At 41.0% G+C, this 23,004-nt stretch overlaps 1 protein-coding gene across 2 annotated transcripts in view; it reads left to right on the top strand.

The window, feature by feature from the left end:
- Positions 1–23,004, top strand: part of SMARCAL1 (SWI/SNF related, matrix associated, actin dependent regulator of chromatin, subfamily a like 1) — a 37,460-nt gene that overhangs the window by 4,207 nt on the left and 10,249 nt on the right. For both annotated transcript variants that reach the window (XM_027879659.1, XM_027879669.1), the window contains exons 4-10: positions 457–711; positions 1,903–1,953; positions 5,959–6,139; positions 7,061–7,211; positions 10,007–10,165; positions 11,884–11,949; positions 19,095–19,235. In XM_027879659.1, the coding sequence (XP_027735460.1) occupies positions 457–711; positions 1,903–1,953; positions 5,959–6,139; positions 7,061–7,211; positions 10,007–10,165; positions 11,884–11,949; positions 19,095–19,235 (1,004 nt within the window). The remainder of the gene's footprint in view (positions 1–456; positions 712–1,902; positions 1,954–5,958; positions 6,140–7,060; positions 7,212–10,006; positions 10,166–11,883; positions 11,950–19,094; positions 19,236–23,004) is intronic.

Here is a 23,004-nt window from a genome sequence, read left to right as displayed (position 1 = left end):
AGCACCTTTTCAGGCACATACCATTGATCACCATGGCCCTGTCTCTGTGATTTTGTAAGTGAAAACGATGTATGGCTGTGTGCAATTTACTGCTAAATGTAGTTCTGCAGATTGCTTGCCCTGGCTTAGTGAACCACCTGTTAGGATTGCTGACAGAGAAGGAGCCTAATGCAGTAACAATGTTGGAAAGGGCCTTGTTCACCTACTATCACATGTTCCCTTTGCCACGACTGTATTCTCTGTGGAAAATCCCACCAACCCGCTCCTCCAGGCCATTCCTCTCTGTAGTCTTTGACCCTGCGAGCGAAAGGAGGGAATTGTGATTCCTTTTCAACTTGAAGGTGCATGGTTTGTTATCCTCTTGTTCCTTTTCTTCCCTAAGGATCCTGTGCATCTTTAGCTTATCAGTGTTCTTTGTTATTCATTCTTTTCTGTATCTCATGTTTTTATCCCTAGTGAAAGCAGCTAATCAACTTTCGTCAGTGGTTCTGGCACCACTGGAAGGAGAAAATGCAGTTGGCTCAGGCTCTCATTTTGTTGGCAGTGGGGTTGATGTGAAATCCCTCTTGAATATGTGTAAGAACTGGAAGAAACCCTCAGCCCTTGTCAAAGGGAAGTGTGTGCTGATCTCTCGCTTGCGATTTGAGGTTGATATTGGGTATGCTGCAGAAGTGATTGGAGTGTTCAAACAGATGGATTCCAGAAATTATGGTGAGTCTCATGTTTTTTTCTGCCTTTTTTAAATGACCTTGTTGAGGCTGCTCTTGCTTCAGAGAAGGCAGATTGTGAGAGTACATCCCTCTGAAAGAGCATAAGAGATTGTGCTTTGGTGAAGATTTTGAGAGGTCTTGTAGTTCTGTTATTGCACTGTATCCATGTCCAGCACTTTATCCCATGGCAGAACGTGTCTGCTGGGCCTCTTAGCCAAGGTGGTATTTCAGAACCCACTATGATGACATTTACTGTTGAGGTGGGATGTGCTGATAATTTGCCAGCAGTACAGAGACCATGTGAAGTTCTTGTCTGTATTATCAAATGCAGTTGGACGTTCTCTTATTTCTCCTGCTTTACTGTGGTGTATAATGGCTGCAACTGCCTGGGCAGATTTAGTTTACCAGCAGTTTTACCAGTATTTTCGAGGCAAGTGTAACTGTAGAGCACTTTTTATGTTGGCATTCAGATTTCAATGGTAAATATAATTCTTTTCCCCTTGTAATTTGGGAAATGAGGCACAGAGTGATGAGGTGACCTGCACAGTGTCACAGCAGGTCACTGACAGCATAGAGAACAAATTCTGGATTGCTTGTTCTTTGTGCAGGGCCTCACCTGGCTCACTGTTCAGCTGACTCCAGATTCACTCTGTTTCCCTGGATGTTGTAGGCAGGTGCTACCCAGGGATAAACCTGCCAGATAGGTCTGGCATGATGTTACATTTTGGATATTGATGAATTGGTGAATTTCCTTTGTACCCTTCTGAGCACATCGACTTTAGGGTACACGTGTACAACTGAAAGTGACTGTTTTACTGACTGAAGCCAGAGTTTGTTAACAAATGGGAACCTTCATGCACATTCTCCATCCCTTCTTGCAGTGAAAAGAAAGGGGTTGCCAAAATCCTTGGGCAGATGGGTTCATTCCAGTGGTTCATTTGGAGAGCTGACTTTGGCTTGCTCTGGTGATACCAGTTTTAGATGTGTGCTCATAATTTTAAATCTTCTCCAAACTGTTTGCTTAACATGAAAGCAAACAGAGGACAACTGATTTTGAAGAAGGTAACAATTTTTCTAAAGCAGTTCTGAAATCTGCATCAGAAAATGTGGATGAATAGACAGGTTCTTACAGACAGAGAATTTCATCTTTTTTCAAAGAGACTTATGACAGTGTTTGCTGTAATTATTGCAGACGTGAACACCAGAAAGTGGAATTTCCTGCTGGAGGATTACCCCAAACTAAGTGAGTAGCCGCATTTCCCTGGTAAGGGCTATTGTCTGGGGAGGCAAATGAATTCTAACTTTATTTGTTCTTTATTGTCTGGGAGGACAAGGTGCTAATGAACTGTGAGGCCAGTGTCTAGTGTTTTGTCAAATATTTACACTTTTTGCCCAGACTCAAAACTTTATGAATGTGTGCTATTCATGACAGTGCTTTAGGGGCCCATTGGGAAGTTAGCTTTAGCTTTTGTCAGATTTTGCACTGAATTTGTGGGCCACTTCTTAAAGCATGGGTGTATTCACTATCACTAAGTTATTTTTATTGCTTATAATGTTAAGCAGCTCTATTGAACTAAGGAGTTACAGGAGAATGGATTCCTTTGTTTCCACTTGCCACATTTGAAGAGGTTGACATGGTGACTGCCAGGCCTACCTGTCCTTACCGAAATTCTGTCAGACTTGTTTTAGCTGTGCTCCCCTTACCCTCTGTGCCAGCTCACCTCGCACACTTCTGTATGTATATAAATTCACACACTGTCACAGCCACCCCTGGCTTAGAAAACAATCATGTATAAGGCAGTTCTGCTTCCATTTCCTTAGTAATCTGCATGGTGGTGTGCTAGTTAATTTCACACCCAGTAAATTTGGTTTTTCAGGTCAGAGCACTAGGTTTTCAAGTCAGATGATGATTTCTGTAATGACCAGTTCATCCACAGTTACAGTCTGAGTGCTGTCTAATTGATTTTGTTAAGCCCCATATATTACTGCTGGTAATAATGGCTTTGCAGGCAGCACACAATTATTAAGTTTTTAACTGATGTCTGCAGCAGGTTAGAATTCGGGTTGCTTCGATAGATGAGTTGATTCTGAGGCAAACAAGAAGATTCTGCTCTTGCAGAATTGTGCAGATCTGCTTGAAGCAGAGGCATTCTTGAAGCTGAATTTCATACTCTCCTAAAATGTTTCGAGACTGTTTGGATGCTTAAAAAAAAGCTTAGCAATAAAAACAGTCTTTTAAGGGAGCATCATATTTTTCCTTGCAAGTAGAATCTAAGCACATAGTGTCACTACAGAGTTAATTTCTTGGTAGAAGTTGATTAGTAGACTCAGAATCACAGAATGAGTCAGGTTAGAAGGAAACACTGTGGGTCATTTGGTCCAACCTCCCTCAGGCAGGGTCATCCTAGAGCACATGGCACAGGATTGTGTCTTGGATATCTCCAGCAAGGAAGACTCTACAACCTCTTGGTCACTGGCACAGTAAAGTTCTTCCTCATATTTGGGTGGAACTTCCTGTGCATCAGTTTCTGCCCACTGTGTTTTGCCTTTATGCATCTTTGTAATCCTGCTGAACTGAAATGTAGAACTGTGGTTTGTTGTGTTGCAGTGTTCTTTTATTTTTTAATGGATGCAACTTTGCAGAATAATCCAGTCTCAGCAGCATGCTTTCAGCACATCTGCTTCTTAGTCTTCTATGTTTAGTTAGGTTTATAGAGTGCTTTGAGATGAATAGCATTACACAAGTCCCAGGTGTTACAATTATTATTTTTCATCCCAGTCGACCTGCTGTGTTTGCCTTGGTACTCGTATGAAGGTATGTGGCTGTGGAATTTGGTTGGGGTAAGCTTCAGGAAGACAATAAGCAAGGTGCTCTACACACATCCTTAGAAAGTGTGACTGAGCATTTCAGAGATGAAAGGCTGTTGCTTAGAGTAGTTTTTCTCCAGCATGGGCTCCTCCTTCCACGGGATTCCAAAGTATGTTTAATAATTGAGTATATGCATGCTTCTATGATGCATGTCTTAATAACATTAGTAATGGCTGTAGGGATGAAAGCCTTGCGGTGGGGCTGTGTAGGAATGCCAGATCTTGAAAACAAGAGAGTGTGTTGTGGTGGAGACTATTATGAAACTGCAGGGTTGGGATGCTGACAGGTCCTGATTTCAGTGAGAGCTGGTGTTCCCTCACAATTTGCTAAAAAGGCCTTTTGTACATGCAAAGGGCCTGAACCTGTAGCACATGCTAGGCAGTCTGAGCAAACACATCACCTCACAGTCTGTCACAGTCTCAGTCATGCTGGCTGGCAGTTGTATACATTACATGAAGCATTGAGAATCCCACAGATTAGAGGAAAGAAAAAAAAAAATCCGTGAATCTTGCAGGGTGTAATTTGTGAGGGCATTTGAGGCTTCTAGCACGTGCCTTTTAGAGAAACAGCATTTGCTTTGTTGCCTGTTCATTTGCCTACATCAGAATAAAAAAAGAGGAGAGAATTTAAAAAGGCTGGTTGCCATTTCCAGCAGAGAGATCTGTTAGCTGGGAACTGTTTATAGAGGTTAATGTCTCTTTGCCTAGTTGCTCAGTCATCTTTATATAAAGGTCACTTCACTAAAAAATGTCTGTTGGATGAATCATGCTGGTGGCAGATATATCTTAATCACTCTCCCAGCTCATGTACAGAACAATAGCAACAGAATTATCAGTGAGCAAATTGTAGCAATTATGCTAACACACAGCTCGGTCTGTGAGTGTAATAACAAGCTTCTGCTGTACTTCGGGTGGAGAGAGTTCCTGCTATTGAAGAAGTATAAATTAAACTGGAGAGTTTAAAAAGTTTGGTCGTTGCCCAACTACAAATGGAAATCTTTTCATATGTATATTTCTTGGAATTGCTTTTCCCCTTTATATGGCAGGGGTCCATCCTGCTGCTTTCCTCTTGGAGATAACTGACAAAAATACCTAACTGAATTCTGACGCGTTTACTGCTGGTATAGTGAGTTCTTGTTTCAGTTGTTTTTCCAAACAGTTTTTTTTTAATGTCTTCTGGACTTCATATACAAACCAACCAGTAAATAGAAAAAAAAGTTGCTTCCTGCAGTGAAGATCTGTGCACATGCATTTGTGTTCCTGGTGTATAGGTGTCTTTTGTTTCATAGTCACTGGTCAAAAATTACTTAATACGTTTTCCTGGTCACAGTTCACTGCATGTTTTAAACAGGTATTTATTTTCATGGAAATTCACTGTTGGATTAAAAAGAAATACTTTTATTTTTGGGGGGGGAAGGGGGGGATGGGATAGAGAGGCTGCTGGAGGGGACTGAAATAAGGTTATCCAGGAGGAGGATTGCCTAGATGCTTTGTTATGACACATGGGTGAAGGCCTCAAGGTCTTGGCATAATGGAGGCTGGGGATCCCTTTAGTTCAGCTGGGAAGGTAAAGTTCAGGGGTTTCGTGGGTGAAACAATGTACATATTGAAGAACTCAAGTGACTGCCTGTGTGCTGGTTCTGACCTGTAAGCTGCTTCTGTCCAGGAGAACAGCAGTGGACTCCAGCTGAGCAGGGAGGTGCTGTTGTTACTGAAGGATGGCTGTCAGAGTGCTGCTGACAGTGGTACAAAAGCAGTTTCTCTGACTCTTGGGGTGATTCCTGTTTTCTTACCCAAATTAGTAAATGAGGGGGATGAAGTGGAGACAGAACCCAACCTGTGTGGATTCGGGGAACAGGAGGAGAAGAGAGTTTTCAAAGCTGAACACATATGATATTCTTTAGGTAACTGTCTGGGGTCACTCCTGGTAATTTGGACATGGAAACCTCAGAGGTGTTTAATGCAGAATCCCAAGGTCAAGATAAAGATGCCCTTGCCTTCTGGGTTTCAGGAGCTCTTTTGTTCAAATCCATACTTTGATTTCTGAGTAAAGTGTGCCCTAAGCTGCCCTCAGTGTGAATAATCCAGCTCCAGCTGTATTAGTAGCAATCATCTCTGAATGATGGCATCAGAGTTTCATTTTTTTTTTTATAACCAAGTCTAAATACGAGGGGAGGAGATGTGATTCATCATGTGCTTCTGAAATAGACTTCAGGGAAGAGGCCAGGATAACACCTGTGCATGATGCAGTGATTTCTGTGAGCTGTTTCAGGACAGGAGGTAATACTGCTGATGAGGTTGAGGGTTGTACCCTGACATCCATAATGTAAGTTGTGTGTATGTTGCCCCTTCCAATAATAAACTGCTCTGTTCTTTGCAGTGGAAGTGTTACAGAGCCTCGTGTCAGTAGAAGTGGAGCCACTGCCCCAGGCAGTAATACAGACCTTTGCTGCTCAGCTGCAGAGTTCTCAGTCACACACAGACATTCCCGATGCCGACCTTTCAGTAGTGGACTCCAAAATTGTGACGAGCCTCATGCCCTTTCAGCGGGAAGGTGTGAAGTATGTCCTTTTTGCATGCTGTTAAGGGCTTGTCCTTGCCTAAAATTGCCTAGTTGATATTGGTGCCCAGGTTGCATTCTCTTCCAGTCTTGGTCTCTTATACTCTGGCATTCTGGGCTTTTGGTTGTTTGGTATAGTATGGTTTATTTTGTTGGGATTTTATTTTTGTGGAATTTTTGAGTGACACATCTGTTTTGTTTCTAGATAGAATTCATCATGAGTCAGGAGCAAAGTAGCATTTTGCTACTCTGAAAAAATTGTTCAAATGATACATCTCTGATTCCCCTCTTGTGATTCAGTATGTACATAATTGTCATATGATTTTTTTATTTTGTAAGGTAAAATATTTTTTTATGAGTGCATCATTTTTGTTGTTGTTGTTGTTTTTTGAATATTAACTACACAGGGGAAGGGACCAGGAAATGGGACCCAGGCCCCGACAGATTCAAAATGACTACTTGTATGTAAAGATACACTCTTAAACGACCCTGTCCCGATCATATATGATAGTTTGTTGTTGACTTCAATATACAGTCCAGGAAAGTCTGTTCTTAGTGGCCTTAAATTGACATTGTTATTGGTAATGACTTCTTAGCTCAGCCAGGATGACCTCTAGGACAGAATGCAATACCATGTAAAGAATATGCTTTAAATAACTGTATGGTCTTGACACTACTTCTCACATGAAATCAAAGTCTCTAAGGACTGGGCTGAACCACTCTGTTCAGGAGCTTCCAAGCTGTGAGAGATCTGTGAGAGTCGCTCATATGTGATAAGACTAAGGGAGAAAATCCAGGTTTACTGAAGAACCCGGATTGCTTCCAGGTGATCCACATTAGAGGCTTGGTGATGACTTGTGCTCATCCTGGTTGCCAGATGGTTACCCAGTTCTCGACCCTTATTTCCCTCTATTTTCCCCAGTCGCGCAATTTTGAGAAACGGACGTTTACTCCTTGCGGATGACATGGGCTTGGGCAAGACCATCCAGGCGATCTGCATTGCTGCCTATTACCAAAAGGAATGGCCCTTGCTGGTGGTGACTCCTTCTTCCGTGAGGTTTACATGGGCAGAGGTACTGTGAGCTCGAGCAGGGGTGGGTGGCCAGCAAAGGGCCTGTGTGATGGTTATACTGTATTGCACTTTGTGCAAGTTACATTTTTGAAAGCATTAAGGCAAAGAAACTGAAAATTATACCAATTTAGAAACTTGAAGTGGAGGAATTTTGACTATATGGTAAATGCCTATTTTGTTTTATTGGCCGTTTTTCTTGTTGTCCAGCTGATCTGTTGTAGAGAGGGAGAACTAGATAAAGTATCTCCTCTGACCCTCTGTTAACTTTGTTCCTACGAGTCAGCTGGCTCCAAGGGGGCATTTTACTCATCAGTGTCAAAGATAATAGTTACATTCAAGCCATTGTCTTGTATTCAAGCCCATTGTAGCAGTATTCGCCCCTTCCTTGGCTGGAACAGGGGCCCAGATGCTGGGATTCTCTGCTCTGTTCAAAAGGCCCCATTATCACCATCATTAAGTGTGTGTCATAGTATGTCTTTTGGCCTGTCCACTGTAGGCTGCTGACTTCTCTGAGTCCTTAATTAATGTTGATCAGAGCCCAAGAAAGCTTGGATCGTTGGGAATTTGTCACAAAATAAATCACTGCCACGGCCTGTACACTGTTGGGTTGCCCTAGGCTAGTGAGATGCTCACTGTGGGAGAAGAAGGTAAGCCAGAGGTTTCAGGTCAGTAAATTCATGCCAGAGCAGGAGGGGATGGGAGTTCTGCTTTTCCTGGAATATTGCATCGATGAGAAGAGCATTGATTGGGATTTGCTGTTTTTGTGCTGTAGCCAGGTTGTTAGAGCATCCTGGTGGGTGTTTTCACATCCAGTAGTGCAACAAAATGTAGGGTGAAAAGAAAAGAAAATGAGAGAAGGGAGTGATGCTCATCAGACTTGAAATTTCAAGGCCTATAGACCTCTGAGACAACACCTAATCTGAATCCATCACTTCTGTGGGATATCTACCAGGAACAGTTTGAGGCTTGGTTTCCTGAAGTATTGGGCACCTGCAACTAAATTTCTACATTCTGCTTCAAAAGATTTAAGCAATATGAGGCATTTTTGTTTGTTTGTTTGAGTGTTTGATTTCTTCTTCCTTTCCCTAGTCCTGACTCCCCAGGAGGCTGTTGTAGATGTTTTGTTAGGTCATTTGCTTTAGATGTATTGCTTTTTGAGTATGCAAAGGATGCAGGTGTAAGAAAAATGTGTCACAGAAAGTGGAAGTAGGTGATGTTTATTATAGTCTGTAATCTACTCAGTTCATTCTTGCACAGATGTGTTTTACTGTAATGGTAGAAGCTTGCTGGAGCCAAACTGGCAGAAATTTTCTTCATCTTAGAGTCATCAGTGGTTTATTTTGGTTTTCTGGGCTCAGGCCATGCAGTGACTTCATACTCAGGGTGCCATAGGAAGCTAGTGGGGAGATGCAAGGTACTCTTGGGTGAGAAGTTCTGCAGCCATGTGCACTTAGAGTTCAGTACTGGAACTTCATTATTTAATGGCAGTTTTGAAGCACCTCTTATGGACCAAGGTCAGCATCACTTTTGTGGTGTGAATTAGTCACATACCCTTTATGAAAGGAGAGGGCAGCACAATTAGGAGTTTCCAGATACTTTCCTCTTGCTGCTGCCTTTGTCTAAGTTTTGACTTGGCATCGGCCACATGTTTTTTGGTTGGGATCTGACCTTTGTGTTGGCTTGTTTTGGTTGTGGTGCTTACAGTAAGTGGTGAAGGATAGTTGTTACTTTTTCACATACTGAGAAATGTGAGAAGCTCTCATCTAACTAACTCCTCTTGCTGCTGCAAATGGTTGCTGAACAGTGGAGGGGAATGGTAGTTGGGGTATTTCCACAGGCAGAGGGCCTAGAGACAGAGATGCCATTTCTCATCACCACTCTGCTACATTTCTGTAGGAACCAGATTCTGGTGGTTAAAGTCCCAGACAGTTTTCTGCAGAGCAACATCAGCAGAACTCAAATGTTGCAGAGAGCTTGGTGTCATTTGGGACAAAATTACAAGGGAAATAAATGGTGGGTGGTCTGTGGCTAACAGATGGGTTTGGGGGAGGATATCTTGCTCTGTTGTGTGGAGCATTTCAAGAGGTTGATTGAATGACTATTACCACATGTATTTCAGCTGCTGTCATAGAGCAGCTGGTGTGTTGTCAACTTGATCTTTTCATTTTTTATTTTTGTTTGGCAATTTTTAATTTTTTTTTTTCTGTAGACTTTTTAAGAAGAGGTAGTGTAAGAGTTTTGTTGATCTGGATGAGTTGTACTTTATCTTCACTGTGGAGTAAACAATGCTATAGTAATAGATGTTTACTGCTCAGAAGTCTGTGTTTCACAGCCCGAGGTTTCCTGTTGAGCAGGAAAACTAAATTTCCCTGCAAGTAGTGGTTGCATCATTCTCTGGCTCTGAGCATAGCAGGTAACATTGTCAGGAGGTTATTCACGTTTCTACTACAGATCAGGGTGCTTTGTTTGTTTGTTTTATTGGGGTTTTTTTGTTTGTTTCTTTTTCCTTTGTTTGTCTTGCTTTTTATTTTTTCAGTAAGAAGAAAGAATAGAGCATGTTTGAGCTTTCCTAGCTGTGGAAGGTAGATTTTGCCTTATAGCCTGAGTTCTGGTCTTGATCTTCCCTTTTACTAGGGTGGTTGGGGGAAGGCTGCTTACCCTTACTGTGCTCCCAGGTCATGTCTTGGGGTGGTTCCAAGTTCTAAGTATTCATGAGGATATTCTGTGAAGTGCTTTGGGATCTTGAAAAAGAAGATAAGCACCAGAATGCAAATAATTTCTTTCCTCCTCTTCCAGGCATTTCACAGGTGGCTTCCGTCCTTGAGTCCAGATAGCACTAATGTCATAGTGACTGGCAAAGACAGCCTAACAGGAAGCTTGATCAACATCATCAGTTTTGACCTTCTCAGCAAGATGGACAAGCAACTTAATAGCACATTCCAAGTAGTTATTGTTGTAAGTGGTACACTAAAATTTCCAAGTTAATTTTATGCTGCAAATGGGGTGACCTTTGTATAGCAGAGAAGTGTGAAGGGGGCCTTATTTAAGACTGAAACTGTCGTGTAATTGTGGCATTGATCACAGCTGTCTTCATGAGTACAGGGAGGTTTCTCTGAATTTTTTTGAAATAACTAGTGGAATTTAATTTTTTTTTGATTCCTGATTTTTTACTGGTTATGGTGCTTTTCATTGTGGTTGTCATGTCCTCTGCTGGAGAGAAAGGTGTTTAATATGGTGTGTCAATACAATAGCCTTGGAACTGTATCTTCTTAAGGGGATTGGACTTCAGGGTGGTGTTACTGTTTATCCAGTAAACCAGATAACTTCTCAACATCAGGTATGTGCATAAACGTCTAAAAAAATCTCCCTTTGCTTGTGTTCCACTGACAATCTGCATTAAGCCTTCTTTGATCACTTGTATCATTTCTTTTGTAAATGACTTCAAAATCCATTTTTTATCCTTTTACAGAGCCACAGTAAAAGGCGTTTTTCTGGATTTCAGTTACTAAAAATTCGAAACATCTAGTGTTTCAAATCCAGCTTGGATCAATAGAGAGCAAAAGTGTATAGGTAGCTTACTATGAGTGTTTGATGTTCTTAGTCTAGTTTTCAGCACACATGCACCTGTCCAAAGATCATGACAATTGGAACACGGTAATCCTTTTGTTTCTCAGCATTAGATGAGAATGTGGTAATATGTGGAGTTCTCTGGAGACCAAACTACTCATGAGGGAATTGATTTTTTCACTTTTACGTTTTTTCCTCACACACTCTCTGACAAGAAATTCCATTGCTTTTGTAGGCTGGGGGTAGAATTGGGCTCTACTGCGCTGGAACTTTTTACCAGCCCTGAATGTTCTTTCTCTGTGTTTATATTTTCAAATTTGGACCTTGTGTGTGTTTTTACAGAAGAGAATAGTCTTACTGAGTGCTGAGCTTTCCCATTTTTTCTTCCAATCTTCTTTTGATGGCTGGGAACATTAATGTAGCTTATTTATTAATCAGGGGGGAGAAACCTGTGCCTGAGAGGCTAAGCAGTTGTACTGTTTTTACATTCATGGTTGCTTGCCTCTACACACGTGGAGAGATGAGAATGTACCTTTGGAGGGCACTTATTATTTTTTGTGTCTAAGTTCTGCCTTGCTACAGCAGTAGAAATGAAGCCTGTTTGAGGGTGATGTCTCAAGTAGGAAACTATTACCCACCTGGTGAGCCCTATCAGCAGAACAGTTGGGTCTTAATTGGATTTCTTTTTTTTCTTATCAATTTCATTCACCCCTTATTAAGGGAACTGGCACTGTAGAGGCCTCCTATGTTTACTGCATTTAAAGGATACATAGGGGCAAATGAGTAACAATGGTGGAAATAATATTCCTTGCTCCTTTCCTCTCCAGCCCCCTCTGCTCACATGTTTTTTTGTGGTCATTTATGATTCATGGCTGCCAGGTTTGGTTTCTGTTCCATTTGCTTGCAGTTTTGAATGTAGGAAGCCTGCTACACTCTATCCTGTCTTTTTGTTTGGAATTTGATGTGACTATCCCAATGCCTGAAATATCCTCTGACATGAGAGGCTTGCAACGCCAGATAGCTGAGAATACTGGGAATTTGTTCTGTAACCTGCAGTTGGACTATGGATCAGAACTGACTTTGCTTTCATGCTTGTTTTGTTTCAGGATGAATCTCATTTCCTGAAGAACATAAAAACTGCACGATGCCGAGCTGCCATGCCTCTACTCAAGGTGCGTGTACTCGTGCCAAACCTCTAAGGGTCAAACTGCTAAGGTCAGGCTCCTGAGACAGTGTTGCTCCATTTACCAGGTTTAGGAGCCAGCAGCTGAATTCTTGCATTGTTCAAGGGGAAATCCAGTTAATAGATCCAAAAGCAAAATTTGGCTTTACTACTTGTTTCTATACAAATAATAGATGGCAAGACATAACAAAACAAATTCAGAAGCTCCCTTGATCTCATTGTGGTACTGCCACTGATGAGTTTTATGGTGACAGGAGAAAGGGAATATCAAAACTTACCAAATATATTCAGGGAGAGTAGAAAGAATCTAGTGATGTCAACACAGCTTCTTTAACGAAAATAATCATCAGTTACTTCTTGGCACACAAATTGCTTCTGTTTATAAGAATGACATTGCCTAGGTCCCTTCCTAGGCTTTTGTTTAGGGCTCTAGTCTGTTACTGCAAGCTTCCAGTGTATTTGTATGGCTGGGGCTCAGGATCATTCCTGCTGGTTACATGTTCAGAACTACTAGGACATGGCAAAATGTGAGGTTAGCAAGACAAGTGACCCACAGAAGGGAGGCAATAGTCAATTATGTGATAACAGAAGAAATGCAAGTTCTAATGTTTTCCTGTTGTCCTGGGATCAAAGAATCGAACTCTCCTTGGTAGCCTCTAACAGATACAGATTAAAGTTATGAGTAGTTTCTAGACACTGCAGAGTCTGTACATTAGAAGAAGGTACATGCAGTTCCTCTTCAGCAATTAATTAGCAAGTATGTATAAAGAGAAGATTCGATCTGTGATGGCTTTATAGCAACCAACTTTCATATGCAAGATTCTTAATGGCAAACTGAAGGTGGTTGTCCTTGAATAGTTTTGTTGTTCTCCTTAAAGGCCTGACTCTTGTCTTCTCTTGCTTTTCAAATCTCTTCAAGGCTTTTAATGTTTGGAAACTAAGTAGGAGGTCGAATTTTAAGAGCAGTTTGAAATACAGTAATTAAGGTATCTGAAAGTGGTGGAAAATAACAAATGTGCCTCATTGCAAAATGCTCAAAAAGCTGCCTCATCCTTTCCTACATGAAGCTTTGTTAGGATCAGCTTGTCAGAATTATTTGCAGGCTACAAGATATGAGAGTGAAAGATGGTAGCTGTTAGGCAGGGGTTAATTGCCTGTATGCACTTACTGAGAATTTACAGTTTTATGCTGTCACATCACTGGTCTTAAAGAATTGAGAACTGATGCTTCTAAAACTGAGTTTCATGTTCGTATCATGCATTATCTCACCTGCACTCAGCATGCAGTACCAGATATTTTGTGTTAGATGTTCAGGTAAATTTTATTCTCCTGCTTGCTGACAATAACTTCTGACCTGAGTATTTGCTGTAATAGTCACTTTTCTGCCCTCCTTCCTTTCCAACATAGGGATTTTGCTCTAAAACTAGCCCCTTTGGCAACTTTGTCTTCAGCTCCTAGGGAGTGATGCTGTGTTCACTACTGGCACAGCACATCACACCAATGCTTTTGTTTATAAAGAACTGCCAAAATATCAGGAGCTTTTATCACTTGAATACTAGATTTAACAACTATACTCTCATTTGTCAATGGGTTAACAATGGGAGTATTTTCAGTATTTTACATGATTCTTTGAGATTATTGAAAAAGAAGCATTGATAAACATGCTGCTGTGGATAATATTCTTGCTTTCCTTCTTTATGTTAAAAGGATTAGAGCAATACTGGGGCTCTTAGCAGAGACCAAAAAAAGGGATATCCATAGGCAAGTCCTTGATAGGTAAATTGCTTCTAGCACCTCATCCCTACCTTAAGGTCCTGGTGCCAAGCTGTGCCAGTGCTGTATCCAGAGCCCCTGGAGCTATCTCCTGCCTTGTCTGTCTGCCTTTTAAGCGTTGCTACTTTTAACTGTTGTTAGCATTTTGCTACTTTAAAATGTCTGAAATTGCCATAGTTGCTTCTATTCCTATGAGGTTCCCAACATCCTAAAGCATGAAAGCGTAGCCTTGAACTGACTTTTAGGGACAGAAAAAAAACCACACCTAAGAAATGTGATCCTTGGTTCTTACAGGCTACAAAAACTTATGAGTCCATAATGACACTGGACAGATCTAAGTTAAAATGTTTTTGAGCCAGAAATATTTCTGTCACTTCCATCCATACTTGTTATCCTGATAGAATTTGCTCTTATGACTTCTCCATTTGAATAATAAATAAAGTAGATAAGTTGTTGTAAGTGTTCACACAGAACTTTGCGGTAATCAGATTAAATCAGTACATTCATAATAAAGATGACTTACCTTGGATATTAATTTCAAATCTGTCTTGTTAGAAAGCCAAACTGAACCTCCACCTCTGAAATATTTAACCCATGGTTACAGCATTTAAAGCCTTATTATAGTTTTAATATCTGACATTGACCAGTTTTCAAAATGAAATGGTATTTTTAGCCACTCAATAATAATTCATCTTTTCCTGCTCTCTTGTATATATTGCAGTAAAAGTGTGGGATGGAATTCTCAAGCAAAGCCATGTATTAAACATGTGACCTAAGTTGGGGACTTCTGGACGTTTTTTTTAATACTAACAAAAGCCACAAACTCTGTGTGTGCAGTACTCTGTATCTTTTCTGATGTACTTGGTTGCTACCCTGACAGAGATCTAGAAAAGTTTTGCTTGAGACAGTGGGAGCTGTGACCAGAAGAACTTTCATAATGACTGGATGTACGCAGTGGCCATGCTCGCTGCCTCGGCCTGCCCCAGGTTGTCATTAGTTTAGAAAGTATAGAGACATGTTGTGCCCAATTTATTGTTACTGGACAGAACTTTGCGAGGAACTTTTAATTGCACAAACAGTAAGGGAAGGTGAAATAGCAGGAGCAGCAAGATGTTTAGGCCAGATTTCTTACTCCCTTCATGTTCCCAGTGGATGTGCAAATATGTGGGTGTGCAGACTCGTACGTGGGGGAGAATGCTTCATCTGCCTGCGTGGAAGCAGGTGGCAGAGTTTGTACATGGTCTGTGTGCATCTCTGCAGAATTATGGAGCAGGATGGTTTGAAAGCTGTAGTAGAAAAAAGTCCTTTGATCGTGTGGCAAAACCCCTGCTTTGAAGGTCAGCCAGCTTTCACACTGGCTGGTCTGTTCCAGCAGCTGTGTGAGATCTGTCCTCAGCTGCAGCACCTCTCACAGCACTCAAGAGGGCTAGAAGTTGCTGTGCTCGAAGTGGTCCTTTTGTCTTGTTTCCATGGACATCAAAGTGAGAATGGCTTCATCCTGTTGGGCTTTGGCTGAGTCACCAAAAGGCCTGGTTAGGCCTGGATTGTTCTTGCCCCTGTTGAAAGCTATGGCAATTGGTAATAGGACCTACTTGTCATCTTGCTGTTTTCTGTAGTCTCATGTTAGTGACTAAATTCTCCTGGATGTACTGACAATACTGGTTGCTCCCTTCACCTCTGCCCTGCATCTGCCTCCCTCAGAGGCAGAGAGTGCCAGTGGTGTTACACCTTTTGTAAGTATTTTGTTTTTTCCTTCCAAGATTAGACTGACCCAGAGACATGAACATAGGAGAGGGAGCATACGTGCTACCAGTATCTCAAAACAGCAAAGCCTCAACAATGTAGATAGAGAAGAAATAGCAAACCAGAAGTTTGTCATTGATCTGCAGTGGAATCTCTTAGGGACCAGATTGAAAAGGATTCTTTCTACCTCTTCTGACCAGCCAAAGTGCTGCATGGCCTTTATTCTTCTGTGGTTGCATGGAGTACTGCAATGCAGTGGAAACTGGGGAAGGTCCCAATGGAAAACGGATGAGTTTTTTGGAAGCGTGACAGTAACTAGTGAAGAACTGGGATATAAATTGAGAAATAAAAGGTAATATCTAATAAAAAATTCCAGTAGCATTAAATATTCTTATTCCCATTGTGCTCTCTATGGGCATTGTTCTCCAACATTTGAGTAATATTAATAATGTGACTGTTCCCATTGAGCTGCTGTTCTAGTTAATAGCATGATGCACATCCTGATGTTTGCATTGTTAAAGGTCCTTGGTTTTGTTATGGGAGTAAAATACACCCTTTGTTCTTGTTTCAATAGAGCAACTTAAAAATGATGAAGGGAAACAGGTCAATGTTAAAGGTAGAAGGTGAGGAGAAAACACAAATTTCGCTCTCCAGTGGGAAATAAACAGCAGTTGTCTTTAAGTCTTACATATCTGTATGGATTAGATAAATAAGCCTTTCCTTGTCACCTGCTGAGAGAAAGAACTTCATCTTGAAACTGAAGAAGCCCTCAGGGCTGCATTTTCAGATCTGCTCTTACCCTGCAATTTCCCTTCCTTCTTGGAATAAGAAGGTAGTGTAATTTGCTTCAGTCATAGCTTATCACTGCTGTTTGACACACATTGTCTGTCTAGATGTCACTTAAGAATAGGGAAAGGTATTTATATTTTTTGGAATAACTACTGTAGGATTATCTTATGAAATCCACAGCCCTATCTACCTTGCCCAAGTACAGAAACAGATTCCTCAAAACAGCTGCTACTTTTTCCCTTTATCAAATCTTCTACTTCATCAGGTGATTATCTCTATTATGGCCCCCCTCAGATATTTCTTTTCAGAGGATAAGCTATTCTTATGCTAAATAGTTCAAAATGACACAATAAACAAAAACTGGGGACATTAGTTATTGTACAGCCAGAACCCAACACACTTACTTAAAAAAGTATGTCAGTCTTTTAGCATATGGCAGAGCTCATGCTGTGAAATTCATTTAACACAGAGACAGTCATTGTATGTTAATGAGGCTCTTTGCATGTTCAATTATTTGTTTGTCACATAGCCCCTCCTCCTCACCTATTCCCCTTCAAATTGGTTGATTGCTGTGTTTTGACCTCTGAAGTAAGTGCCATCATTTTACGAATTATTCTTTGACTTTCAAAAATGACTTTTGTAAATGTTCTCACACCTGTGGAATTAATTCTTGCTGGTATATTGTGTAATGCTACAAAGCCGTATTTGTCTGCAGACCAGGTCTCCACTAGCTCTATGAACTCCATACCTAAATTCAGCTAAGCAGCTAATGTTAGTTCTATGTAGAAATATATATCAGTTGCTTACAGATCTGATTTTGCTAGAAAGTCCTTTCTGGTCCCTGCAATCTTACTTTCTGTGGTGGTGTTCCATATTATTCTTACAGACCTGAGAAGGAACAGGCTAAGCTCTCACTCTTGGTAGCCCAGAAGGTTCAGCAGGAAACAAGAATTAAGCAGTGATCAGCAGAGACTTCTCTGCAGGAGCAGATCTTTATTGGCATCTATTCAAAATGAGTTTCCACTAGAAAAAAAATGGGAATCAAAGCCATTTCTTTCATCCAGAATTTAAGTCAGCCTTTAGCACTTGGAAATTTGTCTTCCTAGGATTTATTTTCTCCTGTTCTTTCTTGAGCTCCATCTGTCATGGGTTTTAAAACTGAAAGGGACCTTTGGGATAATGAGTTAGACCACCTATGTTGCAGAGTTTTTTGGAACTAATTTCTCAACTTCTTCCCAGCTCATGTGGAGTCACTGACTTTTGGGGGGTTTGTTCAATTTTTTGTTATTGTTGGGGTTCTTGTTGTACTTGTGGGACTGGCTTGTCTTGTGTTTCGGCAGATTTCTCTGGGTGGTATCAGTTTGCTCTTCAAAGGCTTCTGTGAAGCATCAGATACTGTCTAAGTTCTGCTCAGTTGTTTTCCAGTGTTACCTTAATTTTAAAAACTGACCTAATTTCTGCCTGATCATTTTGTTTCCTCATGGCATCTGATATCTCTGGTCTCTGTGAGTGCTTCCTCCTTTGAGTAACATAGGCACCTCTGTCTTGGGCAAACTAACTCTTACTTTCTGATTTGTCCAAAGGTTTGACCTCTTGCTCAGTTCAGTGAACATCCTGCTTTTTTTAATGTTCATGAGAATTGTCTGATCCTGGTGGTGGTCACATTTCTTTCTGTTTAATAGAGATGACTGGAGAAGGCAAGTCCCACATTGATCACAACCTATATATAAATAGCTGATAGAGTTCTGAAACTAATTTCCGGTAGCTGATCTGTGAACTCTTTTTCCACCAGATCGGGTTGGCAAGTGGATGAAACAGCTGAATAGAGCTGGGTGACTTGTTGATCTCAGTGAAGTGATAAAAGAATTTCATTTTCCTTTTCATTTAAATGTGAATGAGCTGTTGGTACAGATGTCACTCAAGAATTTCTTTGTTATTTTAATGAACCTCAGTAAACCATGCAGGAAATTGCAAGGCATGTGTAATTTAAGTACTATACGTGAATTTACAGCAGTAGAAATTCATAGCTCTCATCTAATAATAGAATTAGGTAATAGTGAAAGTATGAAAGTAGAAGTGCATCTTGGAGACTTTCATGTCTATAGTGTAATTTTTTCCTTCACTTTTTAGGAGCACCTACTTTACGTACAGGTTTCCCACCTTCTTCCTGTCTCCCCTACAGCGTGTTTTACAATCTTCTTGCATGATTTGTGTTTACTGAGTCGTGTTCTAGCACACAGCCAACTGTGCCTGGACTCACCATGGCTGTCAGATCTTCTGGTCCTGCTTCAGACAGCTTCATCTTTTTCTCCTTGTAGTAGAATTTAAAAAAATGAAAAAAGAAGTAAGAAAAGAAATCCTATGTCTTTGTATCTCTTCTGCTTTTGTTAGAAAGACAGTCTGCTTATGGCTTGCTGTGGCAACGTTATTATGAGAGAATTTATTTTAGGGGTGGGCATGTACCTGAGAGGGCGTGTTCCTATGACATCTGATGCCAAATTAAATGTTCAGCCAGGCTTGAGATAGTAATGTGTTTAGTGGGTAAATGACAGTTCAGAAAGTACTGTAATAAAAGTGGAATCTCCCCTTCCCTAGCAGCATGTGCATGTTTAATAAGAAACTATATGGTTTGTCCTGCTCCCTAGAAGTTTTAAGCACTGTCCTTGAGTGTCTGCAGGGAGTGATGGCTGAAAGTATCTGTGGAAGGCGAAATACTCTTCCATTTAGGGTACTTGAACGCGGGTCTGGGGGTTTTTGGGGACTGGGGTGATTATTAGATTTTCCTTATATTGTAAACTGTATGAAAATTATGCTGTTTTGCTTTCCCAGGCTGCCAAGAGAGTGATCCTGCTTTCAGGAACCCCTGCCATGTCACGGCCAGTGGAGCTCTACACGCAGATTGCGGCTGTCCAGCCATCCTTTTTCCCACAGTTCCACTCCTTTGGGCTACGCTACTGTGATGCCAGAAAGGTACTTCAGTTGGAGAAGTGGCAGACTGGGACTCTGCAAACAGCATTGTATTTTATTCAAAATATGGAGGCTTTTTCTTTTCTTCCTTCTTCTTTCTGCCTGATGTTACATCTTTTCTTTTGTGAAAGCCTCGCTGCAGAGTAAGATTGTGGAAGCTCTTAAGCTGAGAAGATCTAGAACCTGCAGTGGTGGGCCTGAGACATGGAGGCAGTGATGTTTCTTGTCAAAATCTGCCACGGAAACCATGGAAATAAAAGCTTGGGAAAAAAAAAAGCAAATACGGCCATAACTGGTGAAAGGAGCGTATTCTGATAAAATCTTGTCCCCAGAGTGTTTTAAATGAGCAGAGTAATATGGGGCCTCTAACAAGCTGCAGGTTTGGGCTAATTGGTTAAAAATCAGAAAACCAAAATTCCAGTTTCTAGTTTGCTTTAGTCACTTTGATAAAGGCCTGTGTTGCCTGGATTTTGGATTTTATACCTCCAAGTAATTAAAAAATGAGGAATTATAGTCCACCTTTGTATTCTGTGCTTCTAATTCAGGAAATGGATGTGATCCCCAGCATATCTTGAAAGTAACTCCTCTGCTGGTTGCTCAGCAGTAGTTTCCATAGAGTCATTGAGTCCAACCACTGCAAGATCTTGGTTTTGCAGGAAGCCAGCATTTGCAGCCACGATGGCAGGTGTCTGCCTTGCTGCCAATGTATGGCCAACTCACCTGTCCTTGGATTTGCCATCTCTAGGGCTGCTGTGTGTATTGGAACCCCACACTGATAAAAGAACAGCTTCTGCTGCTGCTTGTTGTACAAGGAGGTTCTGGGATCTTCTGTGCTGGTTGCATAGACACAAAAGGGGAAACCAAAATTGTTCCCCTGAGTTCTGATTTGGAACAAGAGCCCCTCTAATCTGTCTTGCTCTGCAGTTCCTCCAGAAGAAACATTTAGTAGTTAGCACATGGCACAGAATGGCTTGGCAGCATGAGGATGCACCTGTAGCACAAACTTGCACACTCTGCTTTTTTCTTGAGTAATCCATTTAACTTCTTGTCCCTCACTGTCTGTAAGACTGGGAAACAATTTTCAGCAGAGTGGTTGGAAACACTGAATGACCAGTTCATGTTCAAAATTTTTAATGAAGAACTGAACATCATCAGTGTATGCCATGAAAATAGTTACAGCTATTTGTAGGGCTTTTGTGTTAATTTTCTTTTCTGTTTGGGGTAGCTAAAGTATACCAGGTTTCCCTCAAGAAGATTCTTATTGCAGTCCCATATAAAATCCTTGAGTTCCTTTTTTCCTAGGTCTGAATGCCCACTTTTGCTTTCATAGCCAGTGTAGTGTTGTTCTGTGTATGTCCAAATGTGCAACCCAGAGGAGCAATTAATTGGCCTTGGTACTTGCGTGCTGATGCTGTGGATTAGATTAAGGCCATTAGCATGCATGATCAGGGGTACAGAGCTGGAGTCCTAGACTCCATCCATAGTAGGAATCATATGGAGGGAGAGGGTCACATCTTCTGCTGAGCTTCGTTGTCTTTATTGAAAGACTCCTTTCTGAGTAGAGTTCAGAACGCTTCCTAGAGGAAAATGAAGAGATACAGTTCAATCTTGTTGATTTTCTGCAGTAAAAAGGAAAGCTGATTTGCAGCATGTGAGTCTGAATAGGTTTGGAGTTTCATAAACCCTTAAAGGGTAAAGTTCTGCATGACTACCTGTTGCTTCAGTTATAAGGCACACAGACCTCAGGTAGGATATTGGACATAAGAAATAAAATAGTTTTACGTGATCCAGGTTGTAACAGTGTACTCTGTGTAAATGAGTTTTCAGTCTGTGGTAAAGCTCAGCATGGAGGTCACAGTCTGTATCAGCCTCCCTTCAAAACCTCTGCAGGGTTTCTAGTACAATTTGTTTCTCTGTTTGACCTGTCTCTGCTAGACAGTTGAACGTTGCTGGTCTTCTCCATGCTCACCTGGGATATTTTTCTGCAGTTATTGTCAGTAAATGATAGAGTGAACATTGAAAAAATTTGGTTATTTGGAGAAGTGGGGCTGGTGGGAATGAAGAGATGTGGATAGTATTAGAGGAAAAAATGGGACTGCTGAATATTGGATTGCCATGGATCCACTCAGCAATGAATAAATTTAAAAGGTCTTCTGATGACTGTAGTTGTTCTTTCGTGACTGTCCTAGAGTGTCCTTCACATTCGTTTTTGCAGCTCTAACCTGAAACCGTGTTAGGAGTTACATCCTCTCTGTAGAACTGTTGTGGTATTTCTGCTGTCATTACTTAAACATGTCCTTCTTTCTGTCCTGAAAATAGCAGCTTTATGAGTGGAGATGGAATTGCACAGAGCCAGAGAGGTTTTGCAAAGCTTTTGAAGATCTGTCAGGATGAAAGGTGCTATGTAAAAATGTTTTGGTATTAATAATAAATCCGATTGCATTATAAGGTTAAAGAAAAATTGGCGAACCTGAACCATTCAACTTAAAACTAAAGCCTGACTAGTTTCTGTTTCAAGATAATAGATTTTATGACAGAAAATTACAAATATCTGGCAGATTTTATTAGAAAAGATATAAAAGTTTATAATTTTGTAATTCAACCTCCCAGCATCTGTATTCTTAAAAATACAACAAGTGAAATGTCACCTTTTATTTACAAACTATCTCAAGTCTGTTTCCCAAAATACATGCTGTGAATTCATTTTTCGAACTGGGTGATGTTGGCGAATATTAAATAATTTCTATCTGAGCACATGCTCTGAATTTGTAAATGTGGCAGCTTCTGCTAACACTGTAATAAGTTTACTGACTCATGTAAGATGCTGTAACAGTTTAGTAAGAAAATCACAGTTGGAAGCATGTGTTCTGGAACATTATGGATCAAAGCCAGATGTGTATTTTGGCAAAATACATGTCCCTCTTTTTTTCTGCTTTTCCACAATAGGGTATACTAAACTTAATTCTAATAATTCCAGAAATAATTATCTTTTTATCACTAGCTAGGTGCAGCACAGAGCTAGATTGTTTCCTTGTTTGCAAATTGTTCCAGCACCATAAAAGAAATATATAATCTGAATGTTCTGTAGGGACTCTGCCTGTATGTGCTTTTTAATATCTCAGTAGATGGTATATTGGCTCTGTGTGTGCCTTGTTCTTTCTGTGATGATGATGTTGCTCTTCTGAAATGAATTGGGTTACATGGACACAAAGCATATGTATTACTTGCTTGTTATGGAAGTGGAAAGTGGACAAACATGAGCTGCATGAGTAGAATGAGACAGCCTGAGGAGTGTCCAGACCCCATAGTAGGTCTTGCTGAGTAGCCTAATCTGAGGCGATCTCTACAATGTAGCTCCCAGTGCACTGAGCAGTGTGGGCAGTGGGTTTAGGAGGCTGGGCACAGCCCAGGGAGTTCCTCCTTGGCTCTGTACAGGTGCCCTGCTGGGCCCATGGAGCCTGAAGAAATGCAGAAAGGGAGCACAAAGACTGTGGCTTAGCAATGTCAGCTTTCCTGCAGAGTGCCTAAACCTAATAAACCCAGCTAGACTTGAGCTGGCTCTTCACAGACCTGAGGGATGTATCTTGCACTTCTGGTTTCAGGGAAGCAGAGCAGTGATACCCATGTTGGCTTTTTGAGGGGTTGGCTGAGATCAGGTGGGCTTATTACCTCTAGGTGTACACCACTGTGCTGTTGTCAGAGCCAAAGTTTTAATTCTACAAGATTTAAAACGGCTTTGTGTCTGGGGTTTGAATTGTTTCTTGCTTTAATG

This window comes from Empidonax traillii, unplaced genomic scaffold (assembly GCF_003031625.1).
Source record: "Empidonax traillii isolate 1590-97213 ecotype Southwest subspecies unplaced genomic scaffold, ASM303162v1 scaffold5:size3517227, whole genome shotgun sequence".
Taxonomy (NCBI): Eukaryota; Metazoa; Chordata; class Aves; order Passeriformes; family Tyrannidae; genus Empidonax; species Empidonax traillii.
Note: the sequence above shows the minus strand (reverse complement) of the source record. Positions and strands in the feature narration are given on the sequence as shown.